Genomic DNA, 13498 nt, shown 5'->3' on the forward strand with positions numbered 1-13498 from the left:
TCGACTGAACTGCTTTGATCCCAACCTGCCAGATGACTCGCCAGCCAAAAAGCTGATACAAAATGTTCACGACATTTTCAATATTGCTGAGAAGCTGGACTTTGGTGTTAGCCCATGGAGACTATATTCGACGCCTTTGTTCAAAAAGGCGATGAAGATTTATGAAGATCACGAAAGGTAAATAGATGGAACTGGACGGTTTATTACCTTATTATTATTATTTTGCGTAAAACTGGAAAACCTTGTCAGATGTGTCAAACTAACAAATACTTTATTCAACATAACATAATGACTGGGGATACCCCCATTTGCCAGAATTTCATTTGCCATAATTTTATTTGCCACCATATTCAACAATCATAATATTGTTTCTCATAACATCTTATTCCATAATCATTGTTTACTATATTAATCAAGTGCCAGAAACTTTGTTTCCCATAAAGTCAGTTTCCATAATGTCATTTGTCAGAATCATCGAAATCAGTAATTACCACATTCCATACCATCATTTGTCATCCAAATTAGCGACCAGAAAAGTCAATTTCCATAATGTGATTTGGCAGAATCATCAATATAAATCATAAATTCGTAATTATCACAGAGACGACACTACTAGAAGCACTAGAGAATGAAACTGCTATGCCTGCTGTGACCCCCTGGAAAATAAAACTGCTATCAGAAAGTAGGTTAGGTTAGAACTGTGACCCCCTGGAAAATGAAACTGCTTGAAAAGTAGGTTAGGTTAGGTTAGAACTGTGACCCCCTGGGAAATGAAACTGCTATCAGAAAGTAGGTTAGGTCCTCGTCAGGAGCCTGAACCCGGGCCTAAGCGACTGCCAATACGGCTTTCGCCCGCAGCGCTCGACGCTGGATGCGATCGCCCGTGTAAGGGATTTTGCGGAGAAAGAGGTTTCTCAGGGTGGGGTGGTGATGTCTGTGTCGCTTGACATCTCTAATGCCTTTAACACCCTGCCCTGGGAAACAATCAAAGCGGCGCTTAAATACCACAGCGTGCCAGAATACCTGCAAAGCATTGTAGCTGACTACTTTGCCGGGCGCGCTGTGGTATTCCCCACGAAAGATGGCTGGGGGCGAAGACAGATGTCGTGCGGTGTTCCACAGGGCTCGGTGTTGGGGCCGCTCCTGTGGAACATCGGTTATGACTGGGTCCTGCGCGGGGCCACTGTGCGGGGATCAGCGTCACGTGCTACGCTGATGATACCCTCGTGTCGGCCCGTGGCAGGACCCACAGAGAGGCGGCCCATCTCGCCACAGCAGGGGTGGCATATGCCGTCCATAGGATCAGGGCGTTAGGCCTCGAGGTGGCTCTGCATAAGTCTGAGGTCCTGGTATTCCATGGACCCCGAAATAAGCCACCAGACGGGGCCCACATCATAGTGGGAGGAACTTCCATCGCCGTCGGGTCGACGATGAAGTACCTGGGACTTGTCCTCGACGGTTGATGGAAGTTTGAGGAGCACTTTAAGCGCCTGGCGCCCAAATTAATGGCCGCAGCCGGAGCACTTGGGAGGATTCTCCCGAACCTGGGTGGGCCAGGAGGAGCCTTCAGGCGGCTCTATGTGGGTGTGGTGCGCTCGATGGCGCTTTACGGAGCACCAATATGGGCGGACACCCTGAGAGCTCGGAGTGCGGCCTTATTGCGTCGACCGCAGCGGGCCATAGCTCTCAGGGTGGCTCGAGCGTACCGCGATAACGCGCGGCACGCTCGAGCCACCCTGCCTGTTAGCCGGGAGCCCGCCATGGGACCTTGAAGCCAAGGCCCAGTCGGCGGTCTATTGGCGGTTGCTCACGGCACGGAAGGAGGAAAACTGGCCTGCCCATCGAGAGGTCCGCCAGTGGCGTGAGGAGGCGCGAGACGTTCTGTACCACCAATGGTCAGAGCGTCTGGAGATCCCGGGAGCTAGCCGGGACTTGGTGGCTGCTATTCGGCCCATTCTTAAGGAATGGATCGAACGGAAACATGGCGCACCCTCCTTCCACCTCACACAGCTCCTGACGGGGCACGGATGCTTCGGATGGTACCTGTGTGAGAGGATTGGACGAGAGCCGACCCCAGAATGTCACCACTGTGACGGGGGAGCCGTGGACACGGATAAACACACGCGTGAAGAGTGCCCTGCGTGGGCGGAGCCTCGCGCTGCCATGTCCACGGTGGTGGGAGGAGACCTTTCACTGCCGGCATTAATCCGCCGCATTGTCAGCAGTGAAGAGGCATGGGCTGCTGTAACCTCCTTCTGCGTCACAGTCATGACGCAGAAGGAGGCAGCAGAAAGAACGCGCGAGGATGACGCGGCTAGCCTTCCTCAGCGCCGCAGAAGGCCGGGCAGGCGGCGTAGAGCCTATGCAGGCAGAGTGCTGCCGCCCTAAAGAGAACCTGCGAGTAATGGGTCGGGAGTCCTGTTACTCGCGTGAAGAGGTTCGGGCTAGAAGGCCCTCCAGTGTTCCAAGGGCCTACAGCGGAGATGACTTCTAGAGGAGTCTGAAAAGACGGGCCCGCGAGGGCAACGCTGACGGGGTATCGGAGGCCTAAAACAAGTGCCCGAAACCCCGTCCACAAAGCGAGCGGCGGAACACCCCAGGGGGTTTAGTCGGTGAGAGTCCGACATACCCACTGGCTTCTCCCGGGCCAGTGACATCCATAACGGATTCCCCCTGGGTAAAAAAAAAAGGTTAGAACTGTGACCCCCTGGAAAATGAAACTGCTTGAAAAGTAGGTTAGGTTAGAACTGTGACCCCCTGGAAAATGAAACTGCTATCAGAAAGTAGGTTAGGTAATAATATGAGCAACAATTAATATGGCAATAATTGCTTATGGCGTTTGAATATTATATTAAACCATATTATTGCACTTAATAATATGGCTAACAAATAGTATGGCATTGTATGATTATGGAAGGTAATATTCGGATAAACAACCAGTATGTCATACAATTTTTATGGTAAACAAATCATTCGGGCAAATGAAATTCAGGCAAGTTAGATTCGGGCATATGAATATTATGTTTTAACAGCAATTCCCGTCAACTTTGTACAATGCCACGTCAGCAAATTTTAATTGATCCTATTTTGTTACCAAAATTTAGTAATATAATTCTATTTTCGTAAGATATATACAGGATAATTGTTATAATTAAGAAAATATAGATACTAGAGAACCTTAATGACGAAATAAAACTTAATAAAATCTCAATTCATCAACAAAATCTTGGTAACAAAATAGGAATTAATAAAAACAAATTTAACTTTTCCCTTAATTTTTGTACAAAGTTGACGGGAATTGCTCTTTAGTAGTAGTAGTAGTAGTAAAACACTTTATTGTACCAGAAAATAATACAACACACAGGAAAAAGAGCTTATTATAAGTACAAAGGCGAACTTATCCCTTTAAGGGATCTCTTCCAGTTAACCTTTGAGCAATTGAGGGAGAATTGGAGATGGTAGGCATACACTACAAACGGCGCAGGAAACGGATTCTAGGTAATAATAAATTATAACTTACACTAACATGCAATATATACGAATAAATACATAATATACAACTATACAAATAGCAAATGACATAAATATATAATATATAAATTAAATATATATTTACATAATAAAAGCTACAACTACAAAACCGCATACATCCAATACCTTAGTCTTCATCAGAGAGCCAAAGCTTTTTTAGATTAGCCTTCAGCGACGCGACCGACTGACACTGTCGAAGAGATAAAGGCAAGGAGTTCCACAATTTAACTGCGTAGATTGTAAACGATTTATTATAGGACCTATGTTGGTGGGGCGGGATTCTCAAAGTGAGATTCACACTGGAACGGAGCCGGTGCCCGCTACCGTCAGCCAAGTATTTAAATCGTTCTGAAAGATAGGGAGCGGAAGTAAGAGAAAATAAAACATTATACAGGAGAGAAACCACGTGCATGTCTCTACGGCGACGGATGGGCAGCCACTCCAGCTGGGAGCGGAAATGAGAGATGTGGTCAAATTTTCTGAAATTTTCCAAAATGACTGTCGGGCAAACAAAAGACAACCATAATGACTGTGATGTTCGCAAAGTCGGGTTAAATATAAATGTAAGTGTTTACGCGATTAAGTCTCGTTTGGTTCTAAAATTATGTATACTTAATTCAACACAGTCATCCAAACTAATTTCTTAAATGAACTGAATAACCTTGGAATTTTGTGCCATTTTAGGTTAACGAAATATTTTATCGATGAAGGGATAAAGAAATTGGAAAAATCAACAAATAATTCAGTGGAGACTTCAAACGCTGAGAAGCCAGTTCTAGAGAAACTGTTGGATATTGATGTTCGGATAGCACATATCATGGCTTCAGATATGTTATTGGCAGGTGTGGATACGGTACGTTTTCGTTTTTTTTATATCAAAGTATAATCGTAAGCAGCAGCCGTTTATTCAATATCACAATCATCAAAAAAGATACTTGACAAAAAATAGTATAAGGCTCTTTAAAAATAATTTAAGGGAGAGACTTTTGGGATTGAAGCAACTATATCATTCAAGCACCCCTTGCCCTGCACAGTGTAAAAATCTGTAATTTTTACCAATGAAGTAAATCTTAAATGTCAGGAGCTTTTTTTACGAGTTTAACATGCATCTTTTCGAATAATTTTCATAGCATCCAACGATTTTTGGCGATCTTTATTAGATCGTCAGAGTATTATGTTTGATTTTTTGTTAATTTTGCTACACTACTATCCTGGTGATGGTAATCAGTTGATCACCAATTTTTATAGTTGTGTGATTAATTGTATTGTGTATCGCAATAATTTTTTTTAGGCTGCCAACACAGCTGCTCTGCTATCGCCACACTGTACCTTCTTGCACTCAATCCGGAGAAACAGAACAAGCTCAGAGAAGAAGTACTGACCGGGCATACTCGGAAACCGTACCTTAGGGCTTGCATCAAAGAGTCCTTGAGAGTACTGCCAGTGGTCAATGGAAATGTAAGGTTAGCGACTAAAGAATATAATCTACTTGGATATAAAATACCGAAAGACGTAAGTTCCTCTTTTTCATTTCTAATTAATTGATGTTCGTTTGTCCCTAATGCCCATATCATTTCACTGAAACTTTTGTGTTTCTGTTCTTTTGTTTTGTGTTAGAACAGACGTGACCTGAAGGAAAAAAATGCGTTGATGAATATTGAAAAGGAAAGGATTAAGCATTATTCTTTCTCATATATTCTTCCTACTGGACATAAAAGTTATTTACATCTTGTTTGACCATGCGACCCTCACTAAATATTCCCTGTGTATGTATAAACATTTTCGCTTGCTCCGGTCACTGTGCATTATTTCTGTTTTTCCAGATTTTGATAGGGTTCTCCCACCAGTACATGTCAATCATGGCAGAGCACTACCCTCGACCTGACGAGTACATCCCAGAAAGGTGGCTCGCTGAGAAGGGTGATCCCTTGTTTTATGGCAACACACATCCGTTTGTCATGGCTCCCTTTGGATTTGGAGTTAGAAGTTGTATAGGTAAGACAAATTCATTTCGATGCCAGGAACATTGATTAACTTTGTATGTCAAATATCTTAAGACGGACTCATTTTTGCAGTGTTGAATTTGCAATTATCTTTAATCGCATTGTAGTTCAGAATCCAAAATTATTTAGTTATCTTTAAAGAAACTCCGGCTATAATGATGATATGGATATTCTGATATTTTTTTTTAATTATTCAATGACCTGCTTACCATTTTCACCAATTTGTAAAATTTCAAAGTTAATGTAGGTAAGTACAAATTTTATTCCAGGTCGCCGAATTGCAGAGTTAGAAATGGAATCGCTGGTGTCCAAAATCGTAGCGAATTTTAGGATCGAGTGGACCAGCAGTGAATGCATACAAATAGCCCCTACTTCACTTAATTATATCACAGAACCATTCCACTTTGCTTTCAAAGATTTATAATTGGTACAAAACCAACTATTATGGGCATAATATACAATTCTTAATATATACCAAAATATAAACATAAAAAATTAAAAATGTACTTTCATTAAAATTTATCATCAGTGCTTTTAACATTGCTTATCCTGACAATAACTTCCCAGGCAACCAAAAATAATAAAGGAGTTGGGTTCATTTTTATTGTTTATTGTAATTTTACTTACAATACTCTTCTTTATAGGTAACGTTCCTTGTTCATTTCTAGGTCTCAGATCAGAATTATCTTATCAAAAAGTACTGGCCGTTTTTCGAGACATGCGTCGCTATCCATACTTACTAATATTATAAATGGGAAAGTGTGTGTGTGTGTGTCTGTTTGTTTGTCCGTCTTTCACGGCAGAACGGAGCGACGAATTGACGTGATTTTTAAGTGGAGATTGTTGAAGGGATGAAATTAAATGTTTATTGTCAGATTGTGAGTTAGGTACAATGGTCTTAGAGCTGTCAGGGTGGTATCATCACAATCACCGCGATGCGGCGCCGCGCGGATGAGGAGTGATGCCTGATGGAAAGCGGTCACCGTACGGTAACCTATGGACGCCTGCAACAAGGGGTGTCATATGCGTGTTGCAGACCCATTAGAAACTTGTACACTCCTTTTTGGAGAACCCCATACTGTAGTTCATCGGGAATAAGATAACGCTAGGAAGAAGAAGAAACTTACCCCTTCAATCAACGCGACGCCATAATCAAGCAGAGACTGGAACACCTCAGCAGCTCCCTTGGTCTTCAGAAACTCGTCAACATGGACCCTGGCTATCTTCTCGGCCACTGATCCTCCATGCCAGAGGACAGGCTTTAGTCTCTGCCCTTCTTTGTAGGTTTCATAGTTGAATTGAACTAGGAACTCCGCTTTGTAAGTGGACTTGTGGTTGTCGTCCCCTGAAATATAGGGAAATATTGAAGAGCACAGTTTTTTTATAGATTTAGGTACCTCACAGTTTTTTTTAGTGAAAATCTTATGATGTTGAATTATCTTTTGATGTTGGGGCGTCCCGAAATGGTACATATAACGTCTTCTAAGTAACTTACTTTAATACATTATTATGTAAATGACATTTAAACCTATATAAAATTCAATTTCATTTCATATTTACGCATTTCTGCTTGTTTACAAATACACAAAACTATTACAATTTTCTTTTATGGGATAGGAGGCAAACGAGCAGACGGTCGCCTGATGGTAAGCGATCACCGCCGCCCATGAACACCCGAAACACCAGAGGTGTTGGAGGTGCGTTGCCGGCCTTTAAGATGGGTGTACGCTCGTTAAACTCGTTTATATGATAATAATCAAGTATCTATAGTATCGTGAAAACATGGAATGTGTAAATTCTGAATAATCAACAATAATATAAAAATACGTATACATATACGAGTAGTTGCTTGTTTTTTTTTACTGCAATAAAAACATTTAAGTAATCATGACAATGGCACACCGACGCATTCTTATTTTTTTAACAGGATATGAATTTGATCTTGATTACTTTTGAATCTGGTGAGTCAGCATTAAAAGTAACGTGTTTTGAATCTAATCTAATCATTAGTCTGCCGCGGTAGGTACGTATCTTACCTACATTTAGCACATGGTACCGTTTGTCCCTCATAGCAGTACCGGACCTGATGTAACTACTCGGGCCATTTTTTTTTCAAAGTTGTCCACCCCACTTTTTTTGTAACATGGCTATTTTTTACGCGATTCATACTCAGAATCTGATAGAAAAGAAAAATTTCTCAAGAATTCCATACATTTTTCATACCTTCCATTCCGTTATCTCCATACAAAATGTATGAAAAAATGGTACCGGAATAGGAAAAAAACCTTGGGACACTTTTTTTCTCCTATTAGCATTAAAAGAACTCGCGATTCTAAGTAGAAACAACATAGAAATTTCCGAATCCAAAAAAAGTGGGGTAGACAAGTTTGAAGAAATGGCCCACTTAAGGGTATGATTGGGTCAATCTTAAGATCGACTTTTTTGTTGAAGATTTTTGTACAAATACAAGTATGACTGATACCGATCATATACGGCAAGCTTGTGTATGTGCGTGTTGTATCATTTAGTTTTATATTATGACCATCAACACACTAGCTGCGGATTGTGCTCAATCGTGAGGTGACGGGTCTCCGACGGGTTCAGTATCAGTGAAGGGCTAACGCCGTGTCTTGCGTGGGCGACGGTCGCGCGACCGTCGCCGTCGCGTCTCATCGTGTCGTCTACTTCCATATCGATAAGGTTTGTTTTCGTATGCGTCGCATCGCAAGCCACGGCGTAATACATGCCCGTACCCGCCGGTATAATAAACGATTAGAGGTACATAGCGTAGCGGTAGGTATTTGAATATTTGATATTATGTTTTTTTATTTAAACTTTATTGCACAACCAAAGAAAAATATGCAAATGGCGGACTTAATGCCATATTATACCTATTTATATTTATATAATTGTATTATACAACTGGGAAACAAATCGAATTATTTTGTTGATTTTTTTTTATTATTTTGTTCTTTTTTTCAAGTAGTCATACTACTATATATAAATTATAAATTGAAATAGATATCATACACGAAAGAAAAAATGACAAGGCCCACTGCCGCAGCCGCGGCGTGGCGGGCGGGTGGTCTAGTGGTAAAGACGTTAGCCGCGTAAGCTGAAGACCCGGGTTCGATGTTCGATTCCCGGCTCGGCCACCAGTGGGCCTTGTCGTTTTTTCTTTCGTGTATGATATCTATTTCAATTTATATTTTATTATGTTGTGTGATCCAAATTTTCATATCCAGTTTTATAATCACAATACACAGCCGTATGATTTATATGGTCATAAAATATAACCGTCCAGGGAGTTCTCATTCGGCTTCCGGGCAAGGGGCTTTTAGTGCTTTAAAATTCGTATTTATCTTCAGGGACCTGAATTTTGCAGGCATTTTTATTATATTTATGATCGCTATGATTATTAAAATGAATATCTGAAGCATTTAAAACTTGATTATAATAATGTAGGTAATCTACTATAGGATGATAGTTAGGCACCTGCAGTAGTTTACGAAGTGAATAAGTATTAGTCATGCTGACATTTTTGTCCGGAAGCCAACACGCACGTTTAAGAAGGAAAAGGGTGAATCAACTTTTTCTTGCTTTTTGCAAGAATTGCCCATACTTTTTATTAGCTCTACTTTTGTGAGTTTTAACCTGGCCATCGTGAATAAAGATCCTTATTTTTATTTTACATTAAGGGAATAAAAAATAAAAAAACATTTACAATTAAATCTATATGTGACCCATTGGAAGAGACACTTTTTTCATACAAAAGGGTGGGACAGCTATGTCCACTGGGTCACTGCTCGAAATAAAGTAATAAAATAGCAAATCCTATAAAAACATGATGTATTGCATAGCTTGTATATCTGGTTTTAATATAATAAGTATAAACTAATTACACTAAATACAAATTAAATTTTCTGACCACATGTAGTCGAAGTATGCGTAATTTTGCTGGCAAATAAAAGTTGATTCACCCAAAAATCAATCAATGTAAGGTAGTCAATATTTGTCTAACATCTAATTCCTTTTGGCGAAATTTTTGTTGTACCATCATCGCCGCACAATTTCGGTTGTGCTGCACCGTTCGCATAAAAAAATATGGAATCCGGCCTGTCCACGACCTAAAGGCTAATTTCGATGGTAAGAATATCGCATGCAGCTTTCAATGTATTTGATCGGTCGTCTGAGTTGATAAATGAGCCCTAAGATGCTTGCGCGGATCCAGGGGGGGGGGTCATGGGGGTCATGACCCCCCCCTGGAGCCTAGGTTGGCCATACAAATAGACCACGTGACTGGGGCCCCGGGCCTTTACCACGTGCCCCCCCCCCTCCCCTGGGCACGAAGCTGGATCCGCGCTTGCTAAGATGCTCCCATTTGGTATGTATACTCACAAGTCACAACAAGCTGGGTCTCAGTGAAGGCAAATTCGGCTATCTTCGTCTCGGGGATGTCTAATATATGCTGAGCTCTCTGGTATGTGTCCGAGTGGTAACAAGAAGTGCATCTGGAAGAATTGTTAGTCTAGTTAAATAGATGTGTACTTTTCTGGGCTAGCCTAGAAGTGATGGGCAAAGTATAAGTACCTAGTACTTATATAGGGCGGGCCATATCTAGCCTGCCATCGGTTAATCTGGCCCTCTTGAAAATTCCTTGGCCCGCAATGAAAAAGTTGGCCCACCAAGGTTATCGTGACCTATTAGAAGACGAAAAATAACCAAATTCTGGTCTTGCCACAGACGAAAGACTAACAAATGTATGAGCAAATGTATATATAAAATATACATGTTGTTGATAAAAATAGGTACTAAAAAAATGGCAAAGGTACTACTTATTTACTTTTGATGACGCCCTTAAAATATATTAAAGTCGAGAGGAAAAAATGTTACGAACTTATTAAACATTTATATCCGATAAAAGACTTCTGGAATAAACTTCAAACTTTTCTTCAAAAGGCAAAGGTCACGAAAAAAACAAGAAATTAGGAAGGTTTATTGACATCTGAGAAATTGAGTGGCAAAGTCCATCTTAGGTACAAAGGTTGCTTATTTTTTATATAAGGGTGCAAAGTTGTACTCGTATTTTAACGCTGAGTGTGGAATTGAAAAACGAGCAAGTGAAAGGATTCTATAGTAGCAATAATAGTAGGTACATTTGCACCCGTGTGTAACATAAAACTTTTCCCCTCACTTAAGCCAGGAAAGTAAATCGTAAAAACTTTTTAACAAAAAATAAAACCGCCTTCAAAAATAAGCGCGTTACAAAACACGGAGAAACTAAAAAGCCAAAAATAATAAACCTTTCAATTCAGATTTCTTATCGTATTGCAATAAGCTAAACATCCAAATTATAAACAAATCAATTATTTTTGTAGTCGGTACCAGACCTGTTCGTCGCCTTGCTATTGCCTGTTTGCCCCACCCAACCATACACAGGCTGGTACCGACTCCAAAAATAATTGATTTGTTTATAATTTGGATGTTTAGCTTATTGCAATATGTAGCGGCGTTTAATTGGTGAGGCTACTTACATTTGTCCAGAGGCGCTTGTGGGGCCACGTGGAAACACTTTGGGAAAATCCTCACACTAAAACGATTGTCACATATAAACGGAAGCTTAGGTCACTGGTCGGAATATCACTTAAAATGTCAATTTTCACGTTTGTGTCGCGCCGGTGCACCGATAACTATTTTTAATTCGTAATAACGGGAGCGCAGATCATGGCGCTCGCACGGTCGAAGAGAGAGTTTTTTTTTTTTATATATCCGCCAGGGGGCGTGGTTGGCGCACCGGAAAGTCGCTTTGGGACTTCTGTAATTGCCAGCTCCAAAAAACTGTGCTACATATACATGGAAAAAAGTATTCTTTCAAAATTGTGTTGCCTTGTATGTATGAAAATGAAATAACTATTTAACTATATCAAGAAAAGAAATTAAAACTAAAAATCTCTGTTTCTCGACGGAACATGCCGCTCACCTTAAAAGACACGGAGTGACTTTTAAAAGAAATAAAAAAAAGAAACTATACGAAAGTATACCAAAATATTTTATGAAACTTATATTTAACTTAACATTAAGAGTCGTAACGATTGTATAAGTTTATTCTAAAGGTAAGGGACAGACCTTCACAACAGGTCGTTTGAACAACGTGTTCCCGCTTTTCAATGTTACGACGCGAATAACTTGATCGCTGCCCGGATGGACAGCATGAACGCGCGCGAGTTTCCACTGCAGCGGCGGCAGGTGGTCGTCGCATACCACAACAACAGTACCTTCACGAACGGCGGGACCGCGGTCTTGAAGCCACTTTGTACTTTGTTGCAGTTGATGGAGATATTCACGACTCCATCGACGCCAGAAATGCTGGACAGCTTGCTGTATCCAGCGCCAACGTGTAAGACGATTAGGGTTCTCGTCTATCAGAGAAACGTCCGGTAGGGCCGTTAAGGGCTCACCGATTAAGAAATGGGCCGGCGTAAGAGGTAAAGGATCCGCGGAGTCCGAACTTAGAACGCAGAGCGGACGACTGTTTAATACAGCTTCGATTTGACACGTCAAAGTGTGCATACAATCATATGTTTGCGTTTGTGTACCTATTACGCGATGTAAATGAGTTTTGAAACTCTTAACAGCTGCTTCAAATAATCCACCGAAATGACTAGCATAAGGTGGTTGAAAATGCCAAGTTAATCCTTGTTTTAAAGTTTGTTGATTAAGGGCACTCATGACCGAATCATTACGTAAAAAAGTATATAACTCTTGAAGGTAATTATTACAACCAACAAAGTTACGTCCGCAATCGGTATATATATCCGTACAATATCCTCGACGGGACGTGAAACGTCGCAACGCGGCTAAAAAACCTTCCGTGGAAAGTTCGGAAACTAACTCAAGATGTACAGCTTTAACGCTCATACATACGAAAACTGCAACGTAACATTTTATTATTTTTGCATTACGAACCTTATTAGCGCGTACGTAGAATGGCCCACAAAAGTCACAAGACGTTTTACTAAACACACGTGCGGGGCGTAGCCGAACCGAGGGTAACATTCCTATGCGCGGCTGGCAGCGAGTCGGTCGAGCGCGGAAGCATTTGATACAACGATGTACGCGGAGGCGAACAATATCATGACCAGAGATAATCCAGTATCGCTGTAAGAGCGAGTTTTGCACGCACTGCGAACCGGCATGTAGTTCCTTTATATGCGCATCGTCAATGATAAGATTTGTAAGAGGATGTCTTTTAGGTAAAATCAATTGATGTTTTGATTCAAAAGGTAAAAGTGATTTGTGAATACGTCCGCCGACGCGTAACAAACTAGCCTTATCTATCATGGGCGTGAGACGCCGCAAACGAATTGACGGAAGTTTATTTGACGAAATCCTTTTAATGTCGTCTTCGAACACTTTTTGTTGTGTAATCAATATTAGTCGATTTAATGCAAAATTGTACTCTGGTACGGTGACGTACTTTGGGAATGTTTGTTTATGTTTCCTGCATTTATTGTAGAAACGAAATATGACTGCCGTGACGCGAACTAATTTACCTAGCGACGAAAATCGCGTTATAAGAGTGTCGTCGTCCGGGGAAGGTGGCAATGTGGACACACATGCATAACTAAGACTTGCCGAGTCATGTGTATTGCGTTTTTCCTCGTTCGTGTTTACCACCGGTTTTGGTATAGGCCAGGAGTCGCGACTTTGTTGGAGCCATGTAGGACCATGGAACCACAAGTCATTTTGTACGAGCGCGGCGGGGAGCAGACCGCGAGACGCCGGGTCAGCGCTGTTATCAGCTGACGGGACGTGACGCCAACAGCGCGCCGGGACACGGGACAAAATCTCACTAGTGCGGTTCGAGACAAACGTTTTCCATTCGTGCGGGGGTGACTGAAGCCACGCGAGCACGACGGAACTGTCAGACCATGCGTACACTTGATCGGGGTGAATGTGACCAC

At 41.5% G+C, this 13498-nt stretch overlaps 2 protein-coding genes across 2 annotated transcripts in view; one reads left to right on the forward strand and one right to left on the reverse strand.

Moving 5' to 3' along the window:
* Nucleotides 1-13498, reverse strand: part of LOC125228611 (trimethyllysine dioxygenase, mitochondrial) — an 82894-nt gene that overhangs the window by 49081 nt on the left and 20315 nt on the right. Inside the window, exons 3-4 of the mRNA XM_048133254.1 lie at nt 9933-10045; nt 6662-6879 (exon numbers count right to left, since the gene is read on the reverse strand). Of these exons, the coding sequence (XP_047989211.1) occupies nt 6662-6879; nt 9933-10045 (331 nt within the window). The remainder of the gene's footprint in view (nt 1-6661; nt 6880-9932; nt 10046-13498) is intronic.
* LOC125228612 (cytochrome P450 CYP12A2-like) lies at nt 40-6014 on the forward strand. Its single transcript, XM_048133255.1, is given in 7 exon segments — nt 40-177; nt 3926-4094; nt 4216-4384; nt 4823-4840; nt 4843-5043; nt 5355-5526; nt 5804-6014. Coding segments are annotated over 6 exon segments (717 nt in total). The 5' UTR covers nt 40-177; nt 3926-4092; the 3' UTR covers nt 5959-6014.

This window comes from Leguminivora glycinivorella, chromosome 8 (genome assembly GCF_023078275.1).
Source record: "Leguminivora glycinivorella isolate SPB_JAAS2020 chromosome 8, LegGlyc_1.1, whole genome shotgun sequence".
Taxonomy (NCBI): Eukaryota; Metazoa; Arthropoda; class Insecta; order Lepidoptera; family Tortricidae; genus Leguminivora; species Leguminivora glycinivorella.